An 11,737-nucleotide genomic window follows, 5' to 3' on the forward strand; every position below is an offset into this window, starting at 1 on the left:
CCAGGATGGTCTCGATCTCTTGACCTTGTGATCCACCCGCCTCGGCCTCCCAAAGTGCTGGGATTACAGGCGTGAGCCACCGCGCCCGGCCTAACAGGAATTTTTTAAACCCTATCTAGCAAAAAACAGAAATTTGTGGTAGGGTGTAACCACACACACAGAATTTAGGTAGGCACTCCAGGCTAGAATGAAGACGTAGAGAAAAATGCTGTTTCAGGTATAGATGAGTGTTTCACTTGAGAGAATACCGAAGCCCAAAAGGCTCATGTAGTTTGGGGAGTCAGTACTTCTCAAACGCACTATCCAGTAGAACTTTTTTTTTGAGACGTTGTCTCACTGTGTTGCCCAGGCTGGAGTGCAACAGTGAGAACTCAGCTCACTGCAGTCCCCACTTCCCGGGTTCAAGAGATTCTCCTGCCTCGGCCTCTCATGCAGCTGGCACCTAGCTAACTTTTGTATTTTTGGTAGACAGGGGGTTTCACCATGTTGGCTGAGCTGGTCTCAAAGTCCAGACCTCAATTGATATGCCTGCCTTGGCCTCCCAAAGTGCTGGGATTACAGGCATGAGCCACTGTGTCTGGCCTTTTTTTTTTTTTTGCAACAGAGTCTCACTCTGTGGACCAGGCTGGATTGCAGTGGTGCAATATCTGCTCATTGCAACCTCTACCTCCTGGATTCAAGTGATTCTCCTGCCTCAGCCTCCCAAGTAGCTAGGATTATAGGCACATGCCACTGTACCTGGCTCAGTTTTTTGTATTTTTAGCAGAGACAGGGTTACATCACGCTGGCTAGGCTGGTCTCAGACTGCTGACCTCAAATCATCCAGCTGCCTCAGCCTCCCAAAGTGCTGGGATTACAGGGGAGAGCCACCAGGCCCGGACAAGCCTGCCTTAAACTTAACCCCAGATTAGATCTGGGCTCTGGAGTTTGGAAAGGCATAGCAATTCTTTCAGTGGCACTCATAATAGAATCAACTAGTGCAGACAAGGATGTTCCTAATCTTAGACTGTTCCTAAGTGCAAAAATAACAGCCAAATCACACAGATTTATAAACTGGACTCTGGACCTAGAAATCCAGACATTGCTTTCTACCCTGACCCAGTTAAGAAAAGAGATTATTTTTTAGTATGCCATACAGGTTTATTGGTTATTTTACACAAAAGAATGTGAGCAATTTGCAAGCATTCAATATTTCAAAAGGCTCAATACAAGCTGCCTTCCTTTCAACCTAAGAAAGTATACTAACTCCAGGCAAATAGAATGGAGTCAGACTTCAAGTTTATATAACAGACTAAAAAGAAACCCAGGGTCCCTGCTTTGTTAGGAAAATGGACAAAACCGGCTAAAAGTAAAGGAAAAAAATTAAAAGTAAGATACTGGCTGGGCACCGTGGCTCACACCTGTAATCCCAGCACTTTGGGAGCCGGAGGAGGGTGGATCACTTGAGGTCAGGAGTTTGAGACTAGCCAGGGCAACAGGTGAAACCCCGTCTCTACTAAAAATACAAAAAATTAGCCAAGTGTGGTATAGCACACACCTATAACCCCAGCTACTCAGGAGGCTGAGCCAGGAGAATAGCTTGAACCTGGGAGGCAGAGGTTGCAGTGAGCAGTGATCATGCCATTGCACTCCAGCCTTGGTGACAGAGTGAGACCCCATCAAAAAAACCAAATACTAAAGTACTGATTCCTATAACATTAACTATTTGCCTATGAGACAGACAACACATTCAACATTCAAACATAAAGTTAATAAATTTTAAAAAGGAAAAAAGTGGCTACTCTGGGGACACTGCCTAGGGGGTAGCCCTGCTCCACAAGGAGCAATTAAAAAAATAAATAAAAAGTTCTTCTTTAGAAAGAAAGAAAAATAAACAAGTAAGTAAATAAAAAGAATAAAGTACTGGTAAAGTTATCAGATACCAATTTTTAAAATGAATCATTAATAGTTTTACCAGCTCCCTTTGAAGGAATCCAAAAGCCAAGAAGTAAAACAAAATTTTAAAATGATGGTGTCTTCCTGAAACTAAGCCCACGATTCCAATATTTTTCCTTTCTTCAAATCCTCTAAACCCTTTTCCTTTCTTCAAATCCTCTAAACCTATCCTATGAGGGTATCCTCTAAACCCTTTTATGAGAAATAACACAGTCTGATCACTGCGAACATTTCCACACAATGACATAATCAGAAATTATACTTCTTCCATTATTTAACTTATTCATTCTTGTTCTCCACATACCATGAACACCAGAGTAAGCAAGAGAATATAATTTTCCCCTGTAACTGAAGCATTACTAAATGTACAACATGAGAAACTTAGGCACTGTGGAAGGCCCTGATGGCAAAGGAAATAAGCCACCCGCATGGCCTCAAGAACAAACTGCACATCTCTAAGGAAGATTTAGAGAGGCATTTATCCAGGAATGGGTCTTCTCCAAGGCTGGACAGGGAGGGAGTGCGGAAAGCACAGCATTTCTTGTAGGATAAAAGGTTTCATTTGGAGACACTCTGGTGTCCTGAGGAAGAGAAGGAGACACTGAAACAGCCTGTTTTGTGCATTTTAAATCTTCCTTGTTTTCCACCATCAATAACTGTTCTATCTTTTCTTTCAAAGATAAATTTGCCTGCAACTCATGTTTGGTTGTCATAAAGTGTTCTTTCTGAGTTATTCTCTGGTCCTCTGACCCCTTTGACTCAGGGCAAATGAGTTTGTTACTGGAATCCTCACTGGTTTCCCCTTCTTCTATGGGAGGTAGATGTTGAGGTTTTGTAGCTTGTTTATTCATAGATTCTTCTTTCAGTAAATTCACATCCCCGTGAAAGTCTTGAGATGTAAAACTTGGAGTTTTATCTATCCTAGAATTTTTGCCAAATAAGAAACCTTTGACATTCTGTTTCCTTGCTGCCTCTGTCACTAATTTCTTTGGCTGTAGCACTGTCCTTATAAGGAGTCCCTGTGCATTCACCCTATATTCTCTTGCAGCTTTCTCTCTGCGCTGCTTCTGGAAGTCCTTGAGTTGAAGCAGTTCGTCTGGCAGCTCCATACATGTAGGCTAAGAAGAGAAAGTGAACACAAGTTTACTATAACTAAACTTCTGAATATGGTACTTAAAATCACTTCTTTTATTTTTTGAGACGGAGTCTCATTCTGTTGCCAGGTTGGAGTACAGTGGTGTGAACTCAGCTTACTGCAACCTCCGACTCCCTGGTTCAAGTGATTCTCCTGCCTCAGCCTCCCGAGTAGCTGGGATTACAGGCACACTCCAGACATCCAGCTAATTTTTGTAGTTTTAGTAGAAACAGGGTTTCACTATGTTGGCCAGGATGGTCTCAATCTCCTGACCTTGTGATCCACCTGCCTCAGCCTCCCAAAGTCCTGGGATTACAGGCATGAGCCACCATGCCCAGCCTGAAATCACTTCTATTGTACCGAATGGTAATCGGTAAATGAGGGTCTATTCAAATGTGTTCATATAGCACCCTCTGGTGTCTTCAACTATAGAAGTACCATTTTTCTAGTAATTTCCATATTTTGAAAAGGCAGTGAATCCATAGGGCTGTGTGTCTGTGTGTGTATGCACGTATGTATAAAAATTATACAGGAAAAGTAAGTCTCCCAACCTGGCTTCAGTTGCCTTAGCAGGTACATCTTAGTTTCTTGTGTTATCTACCAAATATAGTCTACTCATGTATGATCATATACATATACATATTTTTTTTCATCGGATTACATTTTTATTTTCCTCCGCATTTTTATTTTGTTAACTCTTTCAGGTTTGGAGAGGTTTTTTTTTTTTTTTTTTTTTTGAGACAGGGTCTTGCTCTGTTGCCTAGGCTGGAGTGCAATGATGTGATCATGGCTCACTGTAACCTCTAACTCCTGTAACCTCTAACTTTGTGATCCTCCTGCCTCAGCCTCCTGAATAGCTGGAACCACAAGTCCATGCCACCATGCCTAATTTTTTTTTTTTTTTTTTGGTGACAGGGCCTTGCTCTGTCACATAGGCTGAAGTGCAGTGGTGTGATCATGGCTTACTGCAACCTCCACCTCTTGGGCTCAAGCAATTCTCCCACCTAAGCCTCCCCAACTCAGAGTAGCTGGAACTTCAGGTGTGTGCTACCACACCTGGCTAATTTTTAAATTTTTTGAAGAGACGGTTTCACTACACTGCCCAGGCTGGTCTTGAATTCCTGGGCTCAAGTGATCCTCCTTCCTCGGCCTCCCAAAGTGCTGAAATTATAGGCATGAACCACCACACCCAGGCTCTGATTATATTTTCTAGCTGCTCATATGGGTATCAAAAAGCTATTAATTTTTACATATGTACCAGGCCCTTTAAAAGTTGCCTTTTTGTTTGTGGTAGTCTTTTTCAGTGGATTCTCTTCGGTTTTTAATTGTGTAACTGGCAAGTCATAATTCTGATTCCTTTTTTCAATTTTCATAGCTCATATTTTATTTTCTAGTTTCAGTAATAGCTTCAAAAATGCTAAAATAGTGGTGATTGTCACAATTTTTGTACATTCCTGATATTAATGTTCTCAAACAAATATACAGTCTTCTCTCTTGAGATACCTTCCATATCCATGAGTTCTGCATCCATGGATTCAACCAAGTGTGGATTGATATAGTCAGGAAAAAGGGCTGGGCCGGGTGGCTCACACCTGTAATCCCAGTGCTTTGGGAGGCTGAGGTGGGCAGATCACATGAGGTGAGGAGTTCCAGAGCAGCCTAACCAACCCCATCTCTACTAAAAATACAAAAATTAGCTGGGCACGGTAGTGCATGCTTATAATCCCAGCTACTCAGGAGGCTGAGGGAGGAGAATCACTTGAACCCAGGAGGTTGAGGTTGCAATGAGCCAAGATTGCACCACTGCACTCCAGCCTGGGTGACAGAGTAAGATTCTGTCTCAAAAAAAANAAAAAAAAAAAAGGCTGAGCGTGGTGGCTTACGCCTGTAATCCCAGCACTTTGGGAGGCTGAGGCGGGTGGATCACGAGGTCAATGGATTGAGATCATCCTGGTCAACATGGTGAATCCCGTCTCTACTAAAAATACAAAAATTAGCTGGGTGTGGTGGCATGCACCTGTAGTTCCAGCTACTCTGGCAGCTGGGGCAGGAGAATCGCTTAAACCCGGGAGGCAGAGGTTGCAGTGAGTCGATATTGCACCACTGCACTCCAGCCTGGGAACAGAGCAAGACTCCATCAAAGAAAGAAGAGGGGAGGGGAAATGTGGGAAGGGGAGGGGAGGGGAAGGGTATTAGGCTAGGCGCGGTGGCTCATGCCTATAATGCCAGCACTTTGGGAGGCCAAGGCAGGCAGATCACCTGAGGTTGGGAGTTCGAGACCAGCTTGGCCAACATCGTGCAATCCCATCTCTACCCAAAATACAAAAATTAGTTGGGTGTGGTGGCACATGCCTGTAATCCCAGCTACTCAGGAGGCTGAAGCAGGAGAACTGCTGGAACCCCAGAGGCGGAGGTTGCAGTGAGCTAAGATCATGCCATTGCACTCCAGCCTTAGTGACAGAGTGAGACTTCATTTCAAAAAAATAAAATAGAATACATAAATACAGAAATATTAAACTTACCCATTCTTAGACAGAAATATTTCTTGGAAACCTAACTTAATATTATGAAAAGGTGTTCAAGGGGATGGATCATGCCCAAGCTGTTGCCCTTTTAAGAATGTTTATCACCAAGTTGGCCCCATCAAAATTATTGCAGCTATTAAGCAAGAGTATCACTGTGTCTGCCTTCCATGGGAAGAAGGCAGAAAGGAGGTTCTGAAGACAGAGAGCTGCAGCTACCTCGGTGCCTCCAAGACGGTCTGCAGACCCTCCACGGTATGTGTTTAGGTATCCATCCACCAGAGTGGTTAGGTCAGACATCATCTCATCTAGGAGTGCCCAGCGAAGGGGTAATAGGTAGGTTGCTTCTAGGGCCAAAATTTTCAGTAAAGAGGGTGAAACAGGTCGGATGAACCATACTTCTGGATTTTCCTGGAGACAATAAAACAATTTCCTCTGAATAGTAAGCAAGGCGTTAAAGAAAATAACTGTTGCTTAATTTAAGACACTATCATTTTCTTCTATTATTACCTTCTACTTTCACACTATCGATAGCCTTTGAGCATACACACACTTGCACACATACTCCTACATTAACAGTGTGTGTGTAAAACAGAGAAAGAGAGGGGTAGAGGAAGAGGCAGGTTGGTCAATCAAGACTTCTCAAAGCTAGAGGCAGCAAACTTGATTATGTGAGCAGAATTGTAACCAATATATTTATGACCTAAGTTAGCATGCAAGGATTATCAGGAGCTAAAGAAAATTCTCCTTACTTTGGGATAAATAACTAGGGTGATTTGTTCCCATTGACGCGATTGAAATTCCCACAAAAGCTCCCCCCTTGACCCAGCTAGAAAATTTATTCAAGAATGCTTTTTATTTATTTTTATTTTTTGAGATGGAGTCTCTGTCTGTTGCCAAGGCTGGAGTGAAGTGTGCAGCGGTGCCATCTTGGCTCACCTCAACCTCTACCACCCCAGCCCCAACCCTAGGTTCAAGTGATTTTCTTGCCTCAGCCTCCTGAGTAGCTGAGATTATAGACACCCGCCACCATGCCCAGCTAATTTCTATGTATTTAGTAGAAACAAGATTTTACCATGTTGGTCATGCTGGTCTTGAACTCCTGACCTCAGGTGATTTACCCGCCATGGCCTCCCAACGCGGTGGGATTACAGGCGTGAGCCACCACGGCTGGCCTAAGAATGCTAAGATAGCCAACAAACCTGGATCTTGGCTTTTATCCGCTTGAGACCAGATATAAACTGTTCCCATTTGGCACAGTTAAGATTTTGGCAATGTTCCTATGATTACATGGCAGCTGTCGTTTTTCTATGTAATAGGCTGATAATACTGCTCAGAAAACACTTAAAAAAAGATAATGTCATACAGGACATCCTTTAACACTCACCTGAATCAGTTTTTGTCTCTCTTCTAGAAAGGAGAGATATTTAGGGGCTACTTTAAGGTGTTTGATTAAACTCTCCTGCAAAGTAGTGATGCAGTTTGGAAGATAGCCACCCGTTTCCATGGAAAACTGAAGGACATCTGCTACCTGTGGTATTTTAAAAAGACAAACAGATCAGTTGAATATATACAGAGAGCTATCTCATGGCAGAAATATATTTAGAGAAATGTCTAACTACCATTTTCCCCAAGGATCCACATGACAGACTATGTCATCATGAAATTTAAAGTTGTTCGGTCAGCTTATTCTGAAAAAATGGGGAAAAAAAAGCTTTTTTTTTTTTTTTTGGAGGTAGAGTCTTGCTCTGTCGCCCAGGCTGGAGTGCACTGTGCAGTGGCACAATCTCAGCTGACTAAAACCTCCACCTCCCAAGCTCAAGCGATTGTTCTGCCTCAGCCTCCCCAGTAGCTGGGATTATAGGTGCACACTACCACACCTGACTAATTTCAACTTATTTATTTATTTATTCATTTATTTATATTAGAGACGGAGTCTTGCTCTTATTGCCCAGGCTGGAGTGCAATGGTGCAATCTCAGCTCATCGCAACCTCTGCCTCCCGGGTTCAAGTGATTCTCCTGCCTCAGCCTCCCAAGTAGCTGGGATTACAGACGCCTGCTACCACGCCCAGCTCAACTTTTTTTTAGAGATAGGGTCCTGGTATGTTGTCCAGGCTGGAATGCAGTGGCTATTCACAGGCAAGATTCCACTACTAATGAGCATGGGGGTTCTGACCTGGTCCATTTCTGACCTGGGCTCATTCACCTTCACTTAGGCAACCTGGTGGTTCTTCCTGCTCCTAGGAGGCCACCACATTGATGCCAGTCTCAGTATGGACACCCAATTAGCACAGTGCCCTACAGTCCCAAACTCCTTAGCTCAAGCAATTGTCCCACCTCAGCCTTCACAGTAACTGTGACTACAGGCAAAAACCATCATAGCCAGCAATCCAAATTTACTGTGTCCTTATCTACTTTTTTCCCCACCCCCCGCCACCAAGATGGAGTCTTGCTCTATCACTCAGAGCTGGAGTGCAATGGTGCAATCTCGGCTCGCTGCAACCTCCACCTCTGGGGTTCAAACTATTCTCCTGTCTCAGCCTCCTGAGTAGCTGAGATTATAGGCACGCGCCACCACGCCTAATTTTTTTATTTTTATTAGAGATGGGGTTTCACCATGTTGGCCAGGATGGTTTCAATTTCTTGACTTTGTGATTCGCCCGTCTCGGCCTCCCAAAGTACTGGGATTACAGGCGTGAGCCACTGCACCCGGCCAACAAGTGTTGTTTTTTTCCCCAGTCTTTCTAAGGTTCAATTCAGGTAAACAAGTGCTTTTTTAAGAGCAGGGCTCAGGGATATTTTACTATAGTCAGAGGAGAAGGTGATGTGATGATGGAAGCAGAGATTACAGTGATGCACTCTGAAAATGGAGGAAGGGGCTACAAGCCAAGGAATACAGCTGGCTGCTAAAAGCTGAAAAAGGCAAGGAAACTCTCTCTTCAGAGCCTCTAGAAGAAACCAGCTGTGCAGAACACCTTGACTTTACCCTAGTGAAAATGATTCAAGATTTCTGACCCCTAAAACAAAGTAATAAATTTACACTGTTTTAGGCCACTAAATTTGTGATGATTTGTTACAGCAGCAAGAAACTAAAATTTTGTTATAGAAAAACAAATTGGTGAAGTTTCTGCTTCTTGGACTATGTAAATCTGAAAAGAAAAACATGAACAGGTATGCCAAGGTCTTCATTAGACAATATGTATAAGATCTAATCAAGAAGCCTAAAGGCCTCAAGGAAACAAGCAGCAATTATCTTAGAGTTTAGAGTAAGCATAAAAGCAATCTCTACTTAGTGAAACATCCTGAAAGAAGGCAGAAAGGAACATGTAAGTTAGAAATGGCAGCAAATTCATTGTGGATAGATACATAAACAGAAAAAGTGTACCAAATATAGTAACATAAAATTGAATGGGGATTGCTGCTCAAAAATAATTGGCCAACTCAGTAGTTCAATTTCTCTCCAAAGGCTCTAGGCTTCTGCAGTCAAGATTTCCCTTTCAGTCATAAACCTAAAAGACTAGAAGTACCTAAAGAAAACATAATGAAAACTAGTGGTTTTAGTGCTCTCACAGCCAAACCAGAAAACTAGATCAGCTCTAAGAGATAGTAGAGGTTCATCCTTTACTTGGGTGGCTGAGGCAGGAGGATGGCTTGAGCGTAAGAGTTTGAGACTAGCTTGGGCAACATAGTAAGACCCTGCTTCTAAATGATAATAATAATAACAAAACCATAATAGTTAGTAGAATCTAGGGAATTTTTTTTTTTTTTTTTTTTTTTTTGAGACGGAGTTTCACTCATGTTACCCAGGCTGGAGAAATCTAGGGAATTTTTATTTCTCTAAGGTCCCTTAGATGACAGACAAATTATATTGCTTCAGGCTTTTTTGGGCCCAAATAGATTTGGGGGGCATATGCAGGACAACCTGTACTCCTGAGTTAGATGTCAGTTTGCCATAATTGTTACATATGTGGTAAAGGCAGATATTTGATTGTTCTCTCACACTACATCTCCCATGTCAGGCTTCTGAATGATCCCTAAATTGCTCAAGATTCACAGTGCTATGGACTATGGATCTTGCTTCTTATTTGACAAATTCTGGAGCAAAATGAGGAAAACATCTTTCTAAATAATTTTAAGTATCTTCTCTGCAGTGCTTTTAGAGTACACCAAATCTTCTCACATATTGTACAAACATTTTACATGAGAAGTGAGCAGAAAAGGGGCACCAAAAAAAAAAAATTAAAAAGACTTTCACTTATCAGATGACCAGATGAGCCCTTTTAATGTTCCAATTTTAGTATATGTGCTGCCAAAGTGAGCAGGAGCCCTTTTATCAACAGGAGCTGTGTATATTGGTTTGAATCCAGTGCTTCCCTTCATGTACCTGTGTGTCAAAGACATTATTCAGCAAAATTCCATACTGATGAGAGAGGCAATCAGAAAGCCAACGACAATCATGGATAACCTAAGGAATCAGAAGAGAACAGTTATTAGAACCAGGCTGCTAATCATAATAGCGCAGGAATTGGTTTACACACTTACCTTCAAAATTCTCTTGTCTTCTAATATCATCTGAAGTCCATTGTTGAAAGCTCGACTTCCCAGAAGGAAAATGTCAAATAAATAAACTCGGCAATTTGTGGCCACCTACAATAGACCATTCAGACACACACATCATAGGATAAAGAAGAACTAAGGAAGGGAAATCTGAGGATGAAAAGTAAAAGACATGTGTTAAAATATCTAACATCTTCACTTCATCTATCTATTTATTTATTTAGAGACAGAGTTTCACTCTATCTCCCAGGCTGGAGTGCAGTGGCCCAATCTCGTCTCACTGCAGCTTCCATCTCCTGGCTTCCAGCAATTCTCCTGTCTCAGTCTCTCTAGTAGCTGGGATTATAGTCATCTGCCACCATGCCCAGCTAATTTTTGTATTTTTAGTAGAGACAGGGTTTCACCATGTTGGCGAGGCTGGTCTCAAACTCCTGACCTCTTTGGCCTTCCAAATGTTGAGATTACAGGCATGAGCCACCACACCCAGCCAATTTTTTTTTTTTTTAAATTTTTAATACAGACAAGGTCTTGCTACATTGCCCAGGCTGGTCTCAAACTCCTCAGCTGAAGCAATCCTCCTTCCTTGGCCTCCCAAAGTGCTGGGATTACAGATGTGAGCAACCTCACCTGGCCTAGAGTAATGTTTTTAGGGTTTATATATATATATATATAGACAGAGAGAGAGGATGATGATGAAGGCTTGCTCTTTCACCCAGGCTGGAATGCAATGGCACAATCCTGACTCACTACTGCCTCCACCTCATGGGTTCAAGCAACTCTCCCATCTCAGGTTCCCAAGTAGCTGGGATTACAGGCATGTGCCACCACACCCAGCCAATTTTTGTATTTTTAGTAGAGATGTAGTTTCACCATGTTGGCCAGGCTGGTCTTGAATGTCTGACCTCATGATCCATCTGCCTTGGCCTCCCAAAGTGCTATGTATCATGAAAGTTCTGAGAATGGGTGCTAGGTATGTCTGGCAATTGTAGTTATAACATAGTTCAGCTCTTGAGATGACAGAAATGGTATCAGACTGTCACATGCCCAGCTTTCTTGATTCATTTGGATGTTGTGTTTTAAATTAATTTTTTTTGTTTGTTTGTTTTTTTGTACAGACAGGGGTCTTGCTTGGTGCCCCAGCTAGACTTGAACTCCTGGCCTCAAGTGATCCTCCCACCTCAGCCTCCAAAGTCATGAGATATAGACATGAGCCACCATGTCTGGCATCTGGATTTTTTTTTGTCTTTCCTGTCTTAGCAGATCATCCAGCTATGCTGCTTTTGTGATTTTTGTGATCAGAAACAATGTTGGCTGGGCACAGTGGCTCAGGCCTGTAATCCCAGCACTTTGGGAGACCAAGGCGGGCAGATCACCTGAGGTCAGGAGTTTGAGACCAGCCTGGCCAGTGAAACCCTGTCTCTAATGAAAGTACAAAAAATAGCCAGGCATGCTGATGGGCTTATGTAGTCCTAGCTACTTGGGAGGCTGAGGCAGGAGAATTGCTTGAACCCAGGAGATGGAGGTTGCAGTGAGCCAAGGTCTTGCCACTGTACTCTAGCCTGGGCAACAGAGTGAGACTCTGTTTCA

At 42.7% G+C, this 11,737-nt stretch overlaps 1 protein-coding gene across 1 annotated transcript in view; it reads right to left on the minus strand.

Annotated features, from left to right (window-relative positions):
• Positions 1-1,896: 1,896 nt before the first annotated feature.
• The window catches only part of EXD1 (exonuclease 3'-5' domain containing 1), a 39,995-nt gene continuing 30,154 nt past the window's right edge, over positions 1,897-11,737 (minus strand). Inside the window, exons 8-12 of the mRNA XM_017530890.2 lie at positions 10,136-10,240; positions 9,978-10,058; positions 6,980-7,123; positions 5,812-6,003; positions 1,897-3,053 (exon numbers count right to left, since the gene is read on the minus strand). Coding sequence (XP_017386379.1) covers positions 2,391-3,053; positions 5,812-6,003; positions 6,980-7,123; positions 9,978-10,058; positions 10,136-10,240 — 1,185 coding nt within the window. The 3' untranslated portion in view covers positions 1,897-2,390. The remainder of the gene's footprint in view (positions 3,054-5,811; positions 6,004-6,979; positions 7,124-9,977; positions 10,059-10,135; positions 10,241-11,737) is intronic.

This window comes from Cebus imitator, unplaced genomic scaffold, assembly GCF_001604975.1.
Source record: "Cebus imitator isolate Cc_AM_T3 unplaced genomic scaffold, Cebus_imitator-1.0 Scaffold70, whole genome shotgun sequence".
Classification (NCBI taxonomy): domain Eukaryota; kingdom Metazoa; phylum Chordata; class Mammalia; order Primates; family Cebidae; genus Cebus; species Cebus imitator.